The sequence below is a fragment of the Dipodomys merriami genome, unplaced genomic scaffold (assembly GCF_024711535.1).
Source record: "Dipodomys merriami isolate MVZ:Mamm:240054 unplaced genomic scaffold, mDipMer1.0.p SCAF_50, whole genome shotgun sequence".
NCBI lineage: Eukaryota > Metazoa > Chordata > Mammalia > Rodentia > Heteromyidae > Dipodomys > Dipodomys merriami.
Window position 1 is genome coordinate 9,726,389 of NW_027206069.1, and position 19,357 is coordinate 9,745,745.

The 19,357-nt window shown below is 44.3% G+C and overlaps 1 protein-coding gene and 1 long non-coding RNA gene across 4 annotated transcripts in view; one reads left to right on the forward strand and one right to left on the reverse strand.

Moving 5' to 3' along the window:
- Positions 1-2,125: 2,125 nt before the first annotated feature.
- On the reverse strand, positions 2,126-9,424 carry LOC138810512 (uncharacterized). 2 transcript variants are annotated; one of them, XR_011367148.1, is made up of 4 exons: positions 9,252-9,424; positions 6,977-7,070; positions 4,575-4,678; positions 2,126-3,724 (listed from the first exon to the last, which is right to left on the reverse strand). It is a non-coding gene; the product is annotated as an uncharacterized lncRNA (long non-coding RNA). The 2 variants fall into 2 exon arrangements; XR_011367149.1 differs by lacking the exon at positions 6,977-7,070.
- A 275-nt stretch (positions 9,425-9,699) lies between these two features.
- LOC138810513 (serine/threonine-protein phosphatase 4 regulatory subunit 3A) overlaps positions 9,700-19,357 on the forward strand; it is a 52,890-nt gene continuing 43,232 nt past the window's right edge. For both annotated transcript variants that reach the window (XM_069997728.1, XM_069997729.1), the window contains exon 1: positions 9,700-10,667. In XM_069997728.1, the coding sequence (XP_069853829.1) occupies positions 10,526-10,667 (142 nt within the window). In that variant the 5' untranslated portion in view covers positions 9,700-10,525. The remainder of the gene's footprint in view (positions 10,668-19,357) is intronic.

Consider the following 19,357-nt stretch of genomic DNA (forward strand, 5'->3'; position numbering starts at 1 on the left):
GCATTTAAGGATAATTCTATTTTTCTCAACTACAAAATTAGTAAGACTATTTGTAATGACAAAAACCAAGTCACAAACCATCAAATTCCTGATTTGGCTTAAAAATAAATTTTCTCAGTATTTATTGTCTTTGGCCATGTACACTACCTGCTTGGGTTACCCAACGGTGGAGAAAAAAAAAAAAAAGAATGCAAGTATGAACACATTTGTACATTCAGAAAATACTTCTACAGTTTCTTCTTTGTTAGTAGATTTAAAACAAGAAAAAGAACTCCTTCAGAATAAGGTATTTGTGAGCTGGACACCAACGGTATTAAACTACAAAACAGCTTAGGACTGGGGATTAGTACAATGGCAGACATAAAGTGCAGATTCAACAGGACCTTGGATAGGGATCCAGTCCCTCACATGGGAGCACGGACAGGAAGAGTGATTTTGAGGGAAGCTAAAGGAGAAAGGTGACATGAAGCACTACTAACAAATAGGTAGTGGTCTATTTTAGACAGCAATTCAAAGTCACTCATTTTAGCCAGGTATGGTGCTGTACAACTGTAATCCCAGCACTTGCTCAAGTGACTGAATCAGGATGATCTTGGGTTCAAAGCTATCTTGGACTACATAGGAAATTCAAGGCCAACTTGGGCTACACAGTGAAACCCAGTCTCAGAAAACCAAACCAAACCAAGAGAAAAGCTGCTTGGGTATTACTATTCAATAAATTGTACAATGCTTGTCCATTTCATATTTATGTATGTATATTTCATAATTCAAGAACAGAATAGACTTTAGCTTTTTCAGATAAATATATCTGTCTTGGCTCGCAGAAGCTTAGAGATAGAAAGTTAGAAACATGGCAAGATGCAATATGAGGGCGGGGAAGGTGGCTCAGTGGTAGAGTGCTTGCTTAGCATACAGGAAGCCCTGGGTTCAATTCATCAGTACCCCATAAACAGAAAAAGCTGGAAGTGGCGCTGTGGCTCAAGTAGTAGAGTGCTAGCCTTGAGCAAAAGAAATTCAGGGACAGTGTCCAGGCCCTGAATTCAAGCCCTAGGACTGGCAAAAATAAAAACAAAAACAAAAACACAATCTGAGAACAGAACTTTGCTCTTTGCATCACAAGTGAACTTTGCTATTGCAAACAATCCAGAAGAAAAAGAGTTGACTATTTCACCAGGATTAAAATGATTGCTTCGTGTTCCTTTAGTTAAAATTTAAAAAAGCCATAAAAGTCATTTCATAGTTTGAGCTTGTAAATTACACATATTGCTGCCAAATTATCTCCTGTGCTCCCTTCCCGACTGTCATATGACCTTAGTCAACCATGACTCCTTCTTACTCTGATCAGTTAAAAGTCAATTTCTCTTGATCCTACATCTAAAATGACTGTTCCTGTCACCCCTTCTCTTTCCAAAACTCTTGACTGGTTCCTCCTGTTCTAAATAGTTATTTCACAATCTGAGTCAGGCTCTCCCAGTATCTAGACTTTATCTTTTCTAATCTGACTTCATTATGGCCTCCAGAAATCAGTCTCTCTTCAAAGGTGCCTTTTATTTATTGTGGCAAAATATATGTAGCATAAGAATTTCCATTTTATTCAGTTTTGGATTCAGGCTTTTATTATTTTACTTTTTCTTCTGTTACTGGGGCTTGAATTCAGGGCCTTATGCATCCTCTTAGCTTTTTTTGTTCAGGGCTAATGCTCTATCAATAGAGTGGTTCTGTTTTATTTTATTTTTTTTACAGACTTAAAAAATGAAATCTTAGCCGGGCGCTGGTGGCTCACACCTGTAATCCTAGCTACTCAGGGGGCTGAGATCTGAGGATTATGGTTCAAAGCCAGCCCCGGCAGGAAAGCCCGTGAGACTCTCATCTCCAATAAGCCACTAGAAAACTGGAAGTGGCACTGTGGCTCAAGTGGTAGAGCATTTGCCTTGAGCTGAAGAGCTGAGGGACAGCACCCAAGCCCAGAGTTCAAGCCCCGCAACCAACCAAAAAAAATTAAATCTTATTTTGTACAATTAATGTATACAGTGTGATAAGATACAATAAATAAGAGACAATAAAATGGTTCCAGTAGTGAAACACATGAACATATCCATCATAGTTGTTACTCATTTTCCCATCACACATTTTCTTTATCCACTCATCTGCCTCTAGACATTTGGGTTGCTTTTACCTTCTGGCTATTGTGAATAATATTACTATGGATATGGGGGTTGCTTCCATCTGTTTGGGTCTTTGGTTTCAATTCTATTCAGTAGAATTGCTGGGTTATGTTTCTAGGGATTGTTTTGTGGAGAACTGCCATTCTGTAACCGTGGCTGTAATCATTGTTTCCTCAATGCAGGGGTTCAGTTTTTCCAGATCCTAGCAAACACTTGTGACTTTCTGGGTTGTTGATAACAGCCCTGCTCATAGTGACAGCTCACTGTAATTGGCACTTTCCTAAAGACTGTGAAGTTTATTATCTTTTCGTGTCATTATTGATCATTTGTCTAACTTTGGAGAGACATTTATTCAAGTTCTTTGCCCATTTTTAAATTGAATACAAGCCGGTTGCTCATGCCTGCAATCCTAGCTACTCAGGAGGCTCTGATTTGAGGATTGCAGTTCAAATCCAGCCTGCTAGATAAATGTGCCACCCCTAAGCAACATCCCCAGCACCCCTACCTTATCTTTAATTTTGAGATACGGTTTTGTAAGTTGCCTAGGCAGACCTCAGCTTCCTGGTTAACAAATTTCATTATATTTTGTCTGTAGAGATTCAGCTTTCCCAGCACCATTTGTTGAAAGGACTATCGTTTCTTCTACTGAACGGTCTTTGGATTTATTAGGGTTGTGCCTGAGGCTCTTTATTCCATTCCACTGGTCTAGATGTGTGTCATGCTCATCGCTATCATTTTCTGAATTTCCATGTGTGTTCTCAGCAACTTGCTGTTTTCTCTTGCTCCAGCTGCCTCAGTGTTCTGCTTTCCCCTCCCCAATTCTCAACATCAGACCTCCACGTTAAACTAAATGCAGCCTCGTCTACAACTCTTCTCTGACCCCTCCAATCTTCACTATCACAGCTTCTGTGTCCACTGGTGTATGACTTGTGATTCAGTATAAGGCATAGCCTTAGAAACAGTCATTTATGTGTGTGCCCCAGGAGGTAACAATATAAGCAGGATAACAGAAACCATTTTACTGTGAAGTATATTAAAATGAGTACAGGTTGAGTAGTCTTATATTCAGAGCACAGGAGAAGTCAGTACTTCAGTCCTAATGGCTCTGACAAGTTTATTTCACAGATGAGAAACTAAGGCACTGAAAGGTAAAGAAACTTGCAAATGTCACACACATACTAAAAGGTAGGGGCTAAACTCACAATTCAACATTCATACTCAACTGCTATAACAGTGTGTCTCAATCTTTAGTGATTTGCCCTCCCCCCTTTTATTAAATTACATTAAGAATTTTTCTCCTCCCCTCTCCCTGATCCTGGGGTTTGAACTCAGGGCCTAGGCGCTGTCCCTGAGCTTCGTTTGCTTAAGGCTAGCTCTACCACTTCAGCCACAAGACCATTTCATTTTTTTTTCCTGAGTATTTATTGGAGATAAGTCTCAGGGACTTTTCCTGCTCAGGCTGGCTTTGAACATCTTCAGATCTCAGCCTCCTGAGTAGCTAGGATTGCAGGTGTGAGTCTCCTGTTCCCAGGATGGCAGAATCACCATTCTTGCAGGCCCTATGATTGAGAATAATTTAAAATAATTCATTTACTATTGTGATATTATTCAGGTATCAATTTGACTAGGCTGTAGTATCTAGTTATTCAATTAAACACTGATGTAGGTATCATTGTGGGGCTATTTGTAGATCAACAATCAGTAGACCTGAATAAAGGAATTTATCCTTAATGGTCTAGTGGGTCTCATCCAATCAGTTCAAGGAAGAAAAAAGTAGTGGTCTGTGGACTGCCGTGTCAACTCCTGCCCAGTAATTGTTGGCAGCTGCTGCTAACCTGAGCCTCTCTGGCCAGGTTTACTGTGTAACCACACTTCACTGTCATGGACACAAATTCCTGGAGATCTGTGTGGGGAGGAACCTGTGCCTCGCTGGTTATTTTTCTGGTAGAACCTTGATCAATATCATTGTTTTTACAGATTATGTGTAAAAAATTCATTGAAGCATGACATCAGTGACTCATACCTGTATCCTACTCAAGAAGCTGAGATCTGAGCATTGTAGTTCAAAACCAGCCAAGACAGAAATTCCATGAGACTCATTTGTTTTTTTTTAATCAGCAAGAATGCCAGAAATAGAGGTGTGGCTCAGGTGGTAAAGCATCAGTCTTGAGCAAAAAAGATAAGCCAAGTGTGCCAAGTCTTAAACACAAGCCCCAGCGCACACGCACGCACACACACACAGAGTCAACGTGTCTAATCTTCAGTATTTTCACATAATTTTTAGCCTTTTCCATTTCATAAACAATCCCTTTTGGTTAATTAACTTTAAGTATGATTTTTGAGAAACTATTGTTCGGAGATCAAAAAAGTGATTACCAAAAAAACAAACAAAACAAAAAATGTAATTACCATGTAAAGTCTATTGCATAAGTAGACAAAATTACTTCCACGTTCTTATAGCAAAGTTCCAACTTTCCTTCTGAAGGTTTGTCAATTGAGTCCGCTGAAAGAGGCTGACAACAGACAAAGGAACAGGAGAAAAGCTATAACAAATGTGTGACAATTTATACTGTCAACAATGTAACATCTTAATTATTTTCTACACTAGAATCAAACAACATTTAATTTCAAAAAACAGAATAAATGCTCCAATAAGTCATGCAGGGAGGTTGGTTTTACAAACAAGTGCTAAAGGGGGAAGAAATAAAAAACCAAAAAGCAGACTGGTTATTTCAACCTTCCTTTTCATATAAGGAAAGGAAGGGCCGGACGCTGGTGGCTCACGCCTGTCATCCTAGCTACTCAGGAGGCTGAGATCTGAGGATCTCGGTTCAGAGCCAGCCGGCTCGGGAAAGCCCGTGAGACTCTTATCTCCAATAAACTACTAAAAAACCTGAAGTGGCGCTGTGGCTCAAGTGGTAGCGCACTCGCCTTGAGCTGAAGACCAAAAGGACAGTACCCAAGCCCAGAGTTCAAGCCCCATGACTGACCAAAAAAAAAAAGGAAAGGAAGGGGGAGGGAGTAAAAATGAGCAGGAAAAATAACCAGATTACATTATGTCAGACACTTTAGGTCAGTTTTTGTTTTTGCTTTTATCAGTTTGGGGCTTGAACGCTGGGCCTGGGTGCTGTCCCTCAGCTCTTCAGCTTAAGGCAAGTGCTCTACCATTTGGGCCACAGCATCACTTCTGGTTTTCTGGTGGCTTATTGGAGATGAGTGTCACGGACTTTCCTGCCCAGGCTGGCTCTGAACTGTGATCCTCAGATCTCAGCCTCTTGAGTAGCTAGGATTTCAGGTGTGAGCCACAGGTGCCTGACTTTTTTTTTTTTTTTTTTGGTCGGTCATGGGGCTTGAACTCTGGGCTTGGGCACTGTCCCTATGCTCTTCAGCTCAAGGCGAGCGCTCTACCGCTTGAGCCACAGCACCACTTCCAGTTTTCTAGTGGTTTATTGGAGATAAGACTCTCGCAGACTTTCCTGTGCAGGCTGGCTTTGAAACTCCATCATCAGATCTCAGCCTCCTGAGTAGCTATGATTACAGGCGTGAGCCACCGCGCCCGGCTTTATTTTTGTTTTTATGGTTTGATCTGAGACTGGAACTTCAACTCAGTACTTGATGCTTTTCCTCAATCTCTAGCACACTACCAAGTCAGCCATGCCTCCAACTCCTAGTCTTTTGTGTAGAATTAAAACCTAAGGTAAGCTGGGAAGGTGGCTCAGTGGTACAGTGCTTGTCTTGCATGCATGAGACCCTGAGTTTGATTCCTCAGCACCACATAAGCAGAAAAAGCCGGAAGTGGCCCTGTGGCTCAAGTGGTAGACCGCTAGCCTTGAGTACCCAGTACCCAGGCCCTGAGTTCAGGCCCCACGACCGACAAAAACAAAACAAAACAAAACAAAAAACCCCTAAGGTAATGACAATTAGCATGTTGACTTAAACTATCCTGTGTGCAATATATGGCTGGTAGTTATTTTTCCTCTTGGAAAAAAGATTTAATTTTCTTTACTTTCCACTTGATGACATAGAACTTTAGAACCAGTGACTCCATTTTTGTTATTGTTGTCATTCGTGGGTCTTAAAACTCTGGGCCTGGGCACTATCCCTGTGCTCTACCACTTGAGCCACAGCACCAGTTTTCTACTGGTTTTTATTGGAGATAAGTCTCACAGAGTTTCCTGCCCAGACTGGCTTTGAACAGTGATCCTCAGATCTCAGCCTCCTGAGTAGCTAGGATTATAGGTGTGAGCCACCGGTGCCCGGCTTTCCTGGACTCCTTTATCCAGATAGTTAAAATAATTGCATTTTACTTTTCAGAAAAAAAAAAAAACTTAAAAAAAAATCTATCACTAGTCAGTGACACACCTGTAGTTCTAGCTGAGGAGATTGAGATCTGAGGATCACAGTTTGAAACCAGCCTGAGCAGAAAAGTTCCCGTGAGATTCTTATCTCCAATTAACCACTCAACATGAGAAGTGGCACTGTAGCTTAAAGTGGTAGAGCTCTAGCCTTGAGCAAAAGAGCTCAGGGATAGTGCCCAGGCTCTGAGTTAAAGCTCTATCACCAACTAAAGTGTGTGTGTGTGTGTGTGTGTGTGTGTGTGTGTATTTGTGTGTGTATTTGCAACTAATGAGTTAAAGCTCTATCACCAACTAAAGTGTGTGTGTGTGTGTATTTGCAACTAATGAGTCCCCAACAGGTCTTTGTAAATATTTTTCTCTAAAGCTATAGGAAAGGAAGGACCTAACTTCTGGAACCCTGAGCTTTTTTGCTCAAGACTGGCACTCTACCACTTGAGCCATAGCTTCACTTACAGTTTTTTGGTGGACAACTGGAAGTAAGAACTCATGACTTTCCTGCATGGACTGGCTTTGAACTGTAATCCTCAGATCTCAGCCTCCTGCATAGCTAGGATTACAGACAAGACACTAAAGTTAATTATATATATATATATATATATATATATTTTTTTTTTTTTTTTTTTGGTCATGGGGCCTGAACTCTGGGCCTGGGTACTGTCCCTCAGCTATTCAGCTCAAGGCTAGTGCTCTACCAATTGAGCCACAGCACCACTTCCGGCTTTTTCTGCTTATGTGGTACTGAGGAATTGAACCCAGGGCCTCATGCATGCGAGGCAAGCACTCTACCACTGAGCCACCTTCCCAGCCCACAAATAAATTTTAATCCTAATGAAAAAATTTAACTGATCAAGAGGAGTAACTTGAGTATGTATGTTGTAACCCAATCAATAAGAAAATAAAGGACACCACAATTAATAAGCCAATTGTCTTTTTTTTTTTTTAATTTTGCCAATCCTGGTGCTTGAATTCAGGGCCTGGGCACTGTCTCTGCTACTTTTGCTTAAAGCTAGCACCATCCCTTGAGCCGAAGAGTCACTTCTGGCCTTTTTTATTTATGTGACACTGAGGAATCAAACCCAGGGCTTCAAGCATGTTAGACAAACACTCTACCACTAAGCTACATTCCCAGGAGTCTTTTTTGCAAAGGCTGGTGACTGCATGGGGGTATATGCTCCCTAAATCATGCAGCAGGGAGACAGCTTAGTCTTTTAAAGGAAAAAAAAAACACATCCCTTTTGACAAACAAATATAGGTTATTTTTGTTTTGCTAAGCATATACAGAAACAAAACGAAGCATTATTAGTAAATTTAGACTTACTCCCCGCAAGCTGGGATGGAACATTTTTGGAGTTTTTAGCAGAACCCACTAAACAAGCAACTTGCAGTTTTTCACAGAACTGCTAAGCAAACCACAGCTGTGGGATAGGGGCCTTTTTCCTTTGTGGGACCTGTAAGGTCCGCTCCTGGATGGCCAGCAGACTCTACCCTCCTCACAGCAGTCTCCACCCAGTACCTGCGTTACCTAGGCAACTGGAACACCTGGAAGAGTTCACATCTGCATCCGCTGAGGTCACATCTGAATTTGATGTGGCCACACCTTTCTCCGCCCTACCCTAGATAAGGCCTAGTACAGGCCCAGGCTCGCTCTCTCTGTTCTTTTCTACCTCTCTCTGCTCTCTCTTTTCTAGCTCTTTTCTCTCTCTTTCCTCTCTCTTTTGCCAGCCTCGTGGAGTGTCAACCTTGCCTGGTCCTATCAGGTCTACTGAATAAACCTACCCCTTACCTGAATACCACGTGCGTGGTGCAGTTCTTACTCTTTTAAAAACCTAACAGGACCAAATGATGATACTTCTGTCAGGCTTTAGGCTTAAGGTCATAACCTACTTCATGTGGACCAACTTTATTTATTTAGAGACAGGATATCACTAGGTAGCCCAGGATGGCCTGGAACTCAAGGTACCCTCTGTCAGCCTTGTGAATGCTGAGATTACAGGTATGTGCCATCACATTTAGCTTGTGTCTACTTTCTCAACCGTAAACTTGAAGAAATCTAAATACTGGCTAGGTATTTCTGGTAAAATCTTCGTAGGAAGGTTCTAAAAGGTGCATCAATCACATTATAAAGACAGTGTGAAAAAAGAATGTACTATGTCTCATTTCAACTGTTCTAATAATTTGGAAGATAATGGTATAAAATTACTGAAATAAATCTCATCACTGTATCTGTACTTTTAAATTATATATGTAGCTCATGTTAAAATTTCTAGTGGGGCTGGGAAGGCGGCTTAGTGCTAGCATTTTTAGCTTGTTTAGCATGCAGGAAGCCCTAGGTTCCTCAGTATCACATAAAGAGAGAAAACAGGAAGTCAAGTGGTAGAGTACTAGCCTTAAGCCAAAGCAGCTCAGGGACAGTGCCCAGCCCAGAGTTCAAGCCCCAGGACTGGGAGGGGGGGAGGGGAGGAGAGAATAAATTCTTGTGGGTAGGACTGACCTAGATTACAGGTCAAAAGGCAAAAGCTCCCCCCACCCTCCCACGGAGAATGTTATTTGCATGAGAATGATATTCCTCTGGGAAGAGTGGGCCCTTTCGCGTGTGCACAGAAGAGGTGACAATTCCTCATCCTCACAACCCAGTACTGCACTTATCTTTGCAAGCTCCTCAAGTTCTGGTGACAGAGGCACTGGGACAGACAGTAGCTTCATTTTCAAATGGTTTTAGAATTGTCACCTGGGGAACTCAATCCTAGGCCCAGAAAAACCGCCAAGTCTCCTTCCCGAGTTCCCGGGCTCGCCAGGCCGGTGCGTGCCCCAGGGCGGGCGGACCGACCCCTACCCAAACTGGAGGCCATTCCCGGAAGTGCTTCCATTTCCTCTCAAAGGAGACTCTCCTCGCGTCCGAAGGTCCGGGCACCCCCCCCCCCCCCCCCGCTGCCCCCCTCGCCCCGGGCCCTTCCCTGGCGCGGTGACTGGAGTAGACCCCAAGAGAAGGGCCGAAGCCCCGGACCAAGCCCCCGGCAGAGGCGGAGTCCCGCCAGGAAGAGGCCGCAGGCGCACTGCACGCCCCTTCCGAACCGGCCGCGGGACTGATGACGAAGACAGAGCGCGACCGACGCACACGCCACGGCGCTCGCACGACGACGCGTGCGGGGAAGCGCGAGAGTCCCGGGCCGTCACCGGCGCGACCGAGCGTCCCACCTCCTCCGCTCCCGGCGCTCCCGCCACCGCGGCAGCTCCGCGCCCGCCTCCCGCCTCCGTCCCAGGCTGCCGCCGCCGGGGAGCTCACGGCCTCGCTCCTGTCTCTTTAAATGGTGGGGCCGCCGAGCCGCCCCTGCAGCCGCTGCCTGGGTGGCCCCGCGCGCCGCCTTTGAGGGGCGAGCCAAGATGGCGGCGGCTCTGGCTCGGTGAGGAAGACGGAAGAGGCGGTGGTGGCTGCGGAGGGAAGGCGACTCGCTGTAGCCGGGGCCGCGCCGGTGGCCGGGGGGCGTCCAGGGTCTCCCGGGCAGCGGTAGCAGCTGCAGCAGGAGCAGACGCCCGTCAGTTTCGGACACTTGAGTCCGGAAGAGCGGAGCCGAGCCACCGGCCGCGGCCGCAGGGCCAGGTACAAGGAAGGAAAACATGGCGGCGGCGGCCTGAGGAGGCGGCGGCGGCGCGGGAAGCGGCTGGGCCGAGATGGTAGCGGCGGCGGGAGCTGAGCAGTGAGCGGAGCCCCGGGTTCCCAGCGCGCGGAGCGGGAGCTGCGCGGCGCCGCGCGTCTGCATCGGGGCTGCCGGGCGGCCGCGCTCGCCGGGCCCGGACAATAGCGCCGGGGAGCGGGAGGCGAGCGAAGGCGGCGGCCCCAGACCTCGGGCCCCCGGGCGGGCCATGCGCGGGGCGGCGCGGCCCCGCGACCACCTGCGGCGGCAGTGAGGACCCGGAGTCCTCCGCTCGCGGGCGCCTGCCTCTCGTGGACCGGGTTCCTGGGCGACTCCGGCGGGGCTCCCGTCCCGGCTTCCGGGCGACACGATGACCGACACCCGGCGGCGGGTAAAGGTCTACACGCTGAACGAGGACCGGCAGTGGGATGACCGGGGCACCGGACATGTGTCCTCCGGCTACGTGGAGCGACTGAAGGGCATGTCCCTGCTCGTCAGGGCCGAGAGCGACGGTGAGTACGGCGAGTCGCGGTGGGACCCCTTTTCCCCTCCATCCGTGCCTGGCCACCTCCCTGGCTCCTGGGGCGGGGGGCACCCCGGGCCTGCGGGGAACAGAGCCTTTCTCCGTCATCTTTCTCCTAGAGTTTGATGGCTTTTAGGGTTCGAATGGAGTCCAGCACGTTTGCGCCCTGCTGCCTAGGGGTGCGCGCGGGGTGGGGGTGGAGTGGAAAAGTTGGGGACCTGAGATCGGGAGCCCCAAGACTGTTGGGCTTTTACACCAGTGACCTTGAGAGAAGGCACGGATCCATCCAACCTCCCTCCGAGCGCCCATCTGTAAAACTGGAAAGCAAACGTAAAACTTTGACTGGATCTAAGAAAGTTCTTTTCTGTTGCGGTCTTTGAGAGGATTTGACTGTTCTTTGCTTTTAACACGTTGGGATTCTTCTTCCTGGTTCGGTGGCGGGTTGACTACTGTAGCTCGCAGCTCTATATTCAGGCAGAGCAAATGTTACGTTGCCTTGCTTGGATAGACTTGTTTTCACCCACTGTTGGTTGGTCTTTTCGTAGGGATGGAAGATTTTGTGGGACGTTTCACTGTGTAAACATCTTTCACGTTTGGAATCATTTTATTGCGAGCTTTTGATTGTTTAAGTATATGGTGATAATTGGATTCTGTTAACAGGTGGGGAGAAGATGACACATAACTTGAATCTTTTCAATTGGGTCTGTCCTAGTGCCTTTATTGGACATATTTTGAAACAGCCTTCGAGGTCCAAAGACCAATTTGTATGAAAATAACACTTTCAAAGACTTACTGCCTCTTTTTTCGGTAACTTAGTATGAATTTTTTCTAATAAAAGGAATGTCTGTATTTCCTAGTTGTTTCTTCTGAATGTAAAAAGTTCTCTCTCACCACTCTTCGTTACATTAGTCTATAAATTTACAGACAGTATAAAATTTATAGACAGTAGCGATGTCAGTTTGTTATGATAGTTGTTGCTGAAATATGACATTTATCTTAAGGAATTTCCTTCTTTGGACTATACGCAGAACTCAAATTACTCTCTCTCTGTAATTAAAGATTTTGGAAACACAAATTTGATTTCAGTTGTGAAATGGCAATTTGGCCTGTATTGACCATAGCTTATCTTCATAAAGATAACCAAAAAACCCCTTAATACCAGGAAAATTTATTTTCTTTCAAGAGTCAAAGACTGAGTTATTTGTCTGTTAAAATACAAGTTGAGAGCCCAAGCAATAGAACACCAGCGTACCAAACATGAGGCTCTGGGTTCAAACTCCAGTCCTACAGAAAGAAAAAGTTCAATGCCAGGTTTGTTAAAAGTTGAATGTCACTTCAGTGTGCTTTTCGTATAGGACTCTCACAGAATAATCTACCTTAACATGTTTGTATGCTTGGAAAACTTTTTATGTAGTGAGTTGGGAAGTATGATCTTTCAGATTCAGTTAACGTGTGTGTAGGCAACTGCTCTACCTACCACTGAATTTAACCTCCACCCTCAGTTAGCATCTTCTTTTTTTTTTTTTTTTTTGTCTGGTTGTTGGGCCTGGGCGCTGTCCCTCAGCTCTTCAGCTCAAGGCTAGCGCTCTACCACTTGAGCCACAGCACCACTTCTGGCTTTTTTCTTTTTTGCTTATGTGGTGCAATACAAAAATGTTTCCTAAGCATTATGTATAATAGTGAATCATACTCTCCTAACATGACAATATAAAAACCTAGTAGTTTTTTTCCATATATGTGTGTGTATATATATATATATATATATATTTTTTTTTTTTTAATTTTCTTTTGGTTGGTCATGGGGCTTTAACTCTGGGCCTGGGTGCTGTGCCTGAGCTCTTCAGCTCAAGGCTAGCACTCTACTACTTGAGCCACAGCACCACTTCTGGCTTTTTCTGTTTATATGGTACTGGGGAATCGAACCCAGGGCTTTATGCATGCTAAGCAAACCCTCTACTGCTGAGCTACATTCCCAGCCTTTATATTTCATAACACAAAATAGCATCTAACCTCCCTTCCATTTGGATTTGAGACTCTACAATATAGCAGGTTGAATGACTAAAACAAAAATGGCTTTTATTTTTATCTAAGAGGGAAAGGGAACTGAAAAAAAGTTACCCATCTGCCCTTGCAAACTTAAATAGTAAGGAAAACTTAATTCCAAAGAATACACTAATCCCAGAGGTAATTGACATGTGTCTGTGATCTCATCACTATAGTGAATAGGGCAGGAGAATTTTAATTTCATATCTGAGATCATTAGTGAGACCTCGTTTCAAAAAAAGAAAAGAAAGGAAAATGGACTTAGAAACATTCTAAGATACTTGTGAGGTTATTTTTAGTTTAATGACTATAAAGGTGTTTTGTTTTTGTCAGTTGTGGGGCTTGAACTCTGGGCCTGGGCTCTGTCCCTTACCTCTTCAGATCTAGGGGAACGATCCACTTCTTGAGCCACAGCACCACTTCCAACTCTAAAGTTTTTTTAATGACTATCACGTTTTATCTAAGAGGAATTATAGAATTTGTTGAGTGCCCACTGTGACAGTAACTAAGCAATGTATGGTTGTGTTGACTTAGAAAATTCTTAAAACATTCTTCAATGTAGATACTATAATTTTTGCTATCTTTACAGATAGGAAAACAGATTCAAATGACAAGTGTAGGTGTGGTAATCTGAAATTGAGAAATCTACTCTTTAGTTGGAAACTAATGTCAATAACAGTTAACTCCTAATTTTTCTATTTGCATTTGCTGCTTTTTATTCTTGGTTGCAAGGCTTCTAAGGAAATGAAAATAATTACTAAGTGGCTCAGACCTATAATCCTAGCTTCACAGGAGGCTGAGATCTGAGGATCTCGGTCCAAAGCTAGCCCTGGCAGGAAAGTCTGTGATTTTGTCTCCACTTAACCACCAGAAAACCAGAAGTGGCGTTGTGGCCCAAGTGCTTGCCTTGAGCTGAAGAGCTCAGGAACAGCTCCCAGGCCCAGGGTTCAAGCCCCACGACTGACCAAAAAAAAAAAAAAATTGTAATTTACCTCCATGCCACATGTGAGAGTTATTATGCCCTTGGCTAGCTTGTTACAGTTATTTTGTGCTTCCCCATTCTCCTTTACAATCATAGTTGAGAGTTTTCTATTATAATGAGCAAAATGGGAAGTAGTTCTGATTTTTCTATGAAGTGACTCATTTATTCAATAGAAACTTAAAATTAGAACCAAGCTTGGTAGAACGTGATTGTAATCTCAGACCTAGGGAAGCCAAGGCAGGGGGATTAGGAGTTTCAGGTTAGTCTGGGCTGCATATGAAGCTCCTTCCCAAACAAACAAAAAAATGAATTTAACTCTGGTGGTTCACACCGGTTAGCTAGCTACCTCCAGGTACTTGAGATCTGAGGGGTCAGATTTGGAGCAGACCCTTATCTCCAACTAAGTAACAAGAAAGTGGAACTGGAGGTGTGGCTCAAAAGATGGAGTTTGAAAGCTCTAGGCCCTGAGCTCGAACTGGTACAAAAAAAGAGGAGGAGTTGTTGTCTGCCCTACTTGTTTTCCCCCATAGCTGGAATGACAATTTTGTACCATCTTGCCCAGCATTTGGTTGAAATGGAAAGAAAGGGCTGGGAAGGTGGCTCAGTGGTAGAGCGCTTGCCTTGCATGCATGAGGCCCTGGGTTCGATGCCTCAGCACCACTTAAGCAGGGGGAAAAAAGCTGGAAGTAGCGCTGTGGCTCAAATGGTAGAGCGCTAGCCTTGAGCTGAAGAGCTGAGGGACAGAGCCCAGTCCCAGAGTTCAGGCCCACCACTGGACCCCAAAAAAAAGAAAAGAAAAAGAAATGGAAAGAAAGTCTGGTGACTTCTAGGCTTGATTTGGCCCTGAACAATTTTTTGCTCAAAGCTAGCACTCATCTCCACTTCTGGCTTTTTGGTGGATAATTGCAGGTAAGTCTCAATAGACTTTGTCCTTCCTGGGCTAGCTATGAACCACGATCCTTAGATCTCAGCCAAGGAATGAGGCACCAGCTCCTAGCTGTGAATCTCTTTGCCTGGGCTTGCCTAAGACCACAATTCCTGATTTACACTTCCTGTGTAGTAGGTTAGGTTTACAGGCTTCAGCTACCACACAGGGCTCTAATGATGTTTTTTTTGTTGTTGTTGTTTTGTTTTGTGTTTTTTTAGATGTATGCTTGAACTCTGGGCCTGGGTTGATGTCCTTCAGCTTTTTAACTTAAGGCTCGTGCTCGACCACTTGAGCCACAGCACCCACTTCCGGCTTTTTCTGTTTATATGGTGCTGAGGAATTGAACCTAGGGCCTCCTGCATACAAGGCAAGCACCCTACCACTGAGCCACCTTCCCAGAATAGGTTTGTGTTTAAAAGTTTAGTGAATAAATGGGCTATTTTGAGGAAGTACATATGTAAGTAACACTGTTATCAAAACTATTGGGTGGGCTGGGAAGGTGATTCAGTGGTAGAGTGCTTGCCTTGCATGCCTGAGGCCGTGGGTTCGATTCCTCAGCACCACATAAGCAGAAAAGGCTGAAAGTGGCGCTGTGGCTCAATTGGTAGAGCCCTAGCCTTGAGTTGAAGAGCTGAGGAACAGCTCCCAGGGCCAGAGTTTAGGCCCCATGATCCGCAAAAAAACAAAACAAAACTTTTGGGGATAGATTCTGACAAGAGTTTGCTGTCAGAACAGGATATTCTTCAATTTACCTTTTCTGAGAATGGTTGAATTATTGGTCTGAAATGATCTCTTTCACGATGAATAATTTAGTTATATATACTACTGTGCAACTTTTAGCTTGACTGTTCTCACACTCTGTATTGCCTTTCTAATGTTCCTGGTTGGAACTCTATATTGCCTTTCTAATGTTGTTACTGGAATTGTCTTTATTTGGTGGTCTCTGGTCAGATTTCCTCCTCAGATTATGTGGGAGGTATCAAAGTTTGTGAGATTCCCTTTTGAGATAAGAATGTCTATTTCATTGGCAAGAATAGATTTCAAATGAGTTGAGGGGGATGTCTTGGAATGTATGCTTCAGTTACTGTTAAGTTACCTTGGATATATACATTTATCAGAAGCATGTATTCTTTGCAAACCTTTTCTACCTCTTCAATATTACTAATGTCTCCTTAAGAATCATTTTCCTCTGTCAGCATGATCAATGCCTCTAACCTAAAATTGAACTCTGTATCCCCACCCACACCCATACATTACTAGGCTAGAGTTACTGTTTCAGCTACTGTAGCTATAACAACCCATACAAATAAACTTGCTGGGAAGGATTATGTTAATACATATTAACACTGAACTCAAGCTTTCTCATTTGATTGGAAAAGTATTTATAACTTGGTCCAATAAGAACTAATAGACAACTAGCCATGTGCCAGTGGTTCATGCTTGTAATCCTAGCTACCTAGGAGACTTGAGATTTGAGGATTGCCGTTTGAAGCCAACACAGGCAGGAAAGTCTGTGAGACTGTTATTTTCAATTAACTATCCCAAAAGCCTAGAAGTGGAGTTGTGTGGCTCAAATGCTACAGCACTAGCCTTGAGCACAAAAGTTCAGGCACTTAGTTCAAGCCCCAGGACCAGTACACAAAGAACTAATAATAGATGACTAAGAAAAGGAGTAACCAGCCAGAGCCAAGTGGCTCATGCTTGTAATCCTGGCTACGCAGGAGATTGAGATCTGAGGTTCGAAGTCAGCCCTGGCAGAAAATTCCCAGAGACTCTTACCTCCAATTAACTACCAGAAAACTGGAAGTGGCGCTGTGGTTCCAAGTGGTAGAAAGCTAGCTTTGAGCAAAAGGATCAGTGCTCAGAGACAGTGCTCAGTCCCTGAGTTCAAGTCCCATGACAAACAAAAACCAAAAAAAACCTGAGTAACATTTTTTCCCCTTTAATCTGGCTCCCATGTTTCTGCCTGTTCTTCTTGGAGGTATGGTATTGGAAACCAGAACTAGACTTTATAAAGTGGAAGTGATATCTTAATAGTGCTGAAATAGGTTTCAAGATAGTTCCCAATAACCAAGAGAGGGGAAAGTTGCCAATACCAGAAGTTTCCTAGTGTGTTCTTTTTGGGGGGGGGGTCCGGTCGGGGGGCCTTAACTCTGGGCCTGGGCGCTGTCCCTCAGCTCTTCAGCTTAAGGCTAGCGCTCTACCACTTGAGCCACAGCGCCACTTCCTGCTATTTTCTTTTTGCTTATGTGGTGCTGAGGAATTGAACCCAGGGCCTCAGGCATGCAAGGCAAGTGCTCTACCACTGAGCCACCTTCCCAGCCCTCCTAGTGTGTTCTTGTTTTGATTTAACCTCCCCCCCCCCCTTTTTTTTGTTTTGGTCAGTCGTGGGGCTTCAACTCTGGGTTTGGGTGCTGTCCGTGCACTCTTCAGCTCAAGGCCAGTGCTCTACTGCTTGAGCCACAGCACCACTTCCGGTTTTTTAGTGGTTTATTGGAGATAGAGTCTCATGGAGTTTCCTGCCCGGACTGGCTTTGAGCAGTGATCCTCCGCTCTCAGCCTCTTGAGTAGCTAGGATTGCAAGCGTGAGCCACCACACCAGACTCCCCATTTTTCTTTTGGCCAGTCCTGGGGCTTCATCTCAGGGACTGGGTGCTGTCCCTGAGCTTCGTTTGCTCAAGGCTATGACTCTACCACTTGAGCCACAGCAGGACTTCTGGCTTTTTCAGTTTATGTGGTAATGAGGAATCAAACCTGGGGCATGCTAGGCAAGCACCCTACCACTAAGCTACCTTCCCAGTCTGTATGTTCTTGTTTATACCAGGACTTAGGGAGGCATTACCTCAAACTTTCTTTTGTTTATGTATTTATTTATTGGCAGTACTAGAGTTTGAATTAATGGCTACTGGTGAATCATGGTCTTCAGCTCCATTTTTCTGCTGATTAGTTTTCAGATAGGGTCTTACTGCTGGGCATGATGTGATCTGACTGTTAAGTGCTTCCTTTTGTTTTTTGTCTTTTTTCTTCCTTTTTTTGCCAATCTTGGGGCTTGCACTCAGGCCTGGGCATTGTCCCTGAGCTGCTTTTGCTCAAGGCTACTGCTGTACCACTTGAGTCACAGCACCATTTTTTGCTTTTTCTGTTTATGTGGTACTGAGGAATCGAACCCAGGGCTTCATGCATGCTAAGCAAGCACGCTACCACTAAGCCACATTCCCAACCCAGGTGCTTCCTATTGTTTACTGGTAAGACAAATGTGCACCACAACATCCAGCTTCCTTCTATTGAGATGGAGTTTCAGAGATATTTCTGCCCACATCGGATCTCAGCTTCCTAGATAACCAGGATTATAGAGACCTGAGCCACCAGTGAGTGTGCCAGGACACAAACTTTGAACTTGTAATTTTCCTTTCTATTTTTATTTTTTGTAATGGGGCCTGAGCACTGTCACTGAGCTTTTCCCACTCGAGGCTGGCACTCTACCAATAGAGCCACAGCTCCACTTCCTGCTTTTTGATGGTTAGAGATAAGAGACTCATACACAGACTTCCCTGCCTAGGCTGTGTTTGAACTATGCTTGACCCTCTGTCACCCAGCTCTTTCCTAATTTTCTTGACCCTGTAATAATACTGAAAAAGTTTTGAAAAAATGCAAAAGGGACTGAAAAATATTTGAAAAGTATTTAAAATAAAAAGTATTCAAAATATTTAAAACATTTAAAAAGATAAAGGAGCTCAATAACTATGTCTTTGCCTTTTTGTTTTTGTTTAATACTTCCCAAGTCCAATGTGCTGTATTTGAAATGTTTCTTCTCTCTACCTGTCTCTACCCTGAGGTGCTAGGGATCAAAGTCAGGCCCTTGAACAGGCTAGGCAAGAGCACGACCACTGAACTATACCCTCTTTAGCCTTCTTTCAGTTCATATTTATTTCTCATATTTGTATAGGACATTTGGTAATGGTTAGTTGTTGTTGTTTTTTTCAAATACCAAGTACCAGTCTTTTGGTAAATAACAGATTTTATCTAGACCAAACCTAACACAATTTCAGGACATAGTAGTAACACCATCATAATTTAGCTAAATACAAAAATACCACGGTTGGGAATTTGTCTCAGTGGTAGAGTACTTGCCTAAGATGCATGAACTCCTGGGTTTGATTTCTCAGAACCACAGAAAAAGTTGGAAGTGGCACGTGGCTCAAGTGGTAGAGTGCTATCCTTGAGCAAAAGAAGCTTAGGGACAGTGCCCAGGCCCCATGACTGGCACCCCACTCCCCCCAAAAATACATATAGCAATACTTAAAGTCATATACATTTTACTGTTTTATGTGTGTGCCCAAGCACAACTGCCAGTTTTAGAGCTTGAATTCAAAGCCTGGGCATAGCTGTCTGAGGTTTTTGTTTTGTTTTGTTTTTGCTCATAGTTAGCCCACTACCATTTGAGCCACAGCCTCACTTCTGGCTTTTCGGTGGTTCATTGGAGTTAAAAGTCTCATGACTTTCCTGCCTGGGTTGGCTTTGAACCACAATCCTCAGGTCTCAGCCTCCTCAGTAGCTAGGATTAACAGGCATGAGCCACCTGGTGCCTGTTTACAAAACTTCTTTAAAAAAATATATATTTTTTTAATTTTTGCTAGTCCTGGGGCCCCTGAGGTTCTTTTGCTAGCACTCTCCAACTTGAGCCACAGAGCCACTTGTTTATGTGGTGCTGAGGAATCAAACCTCT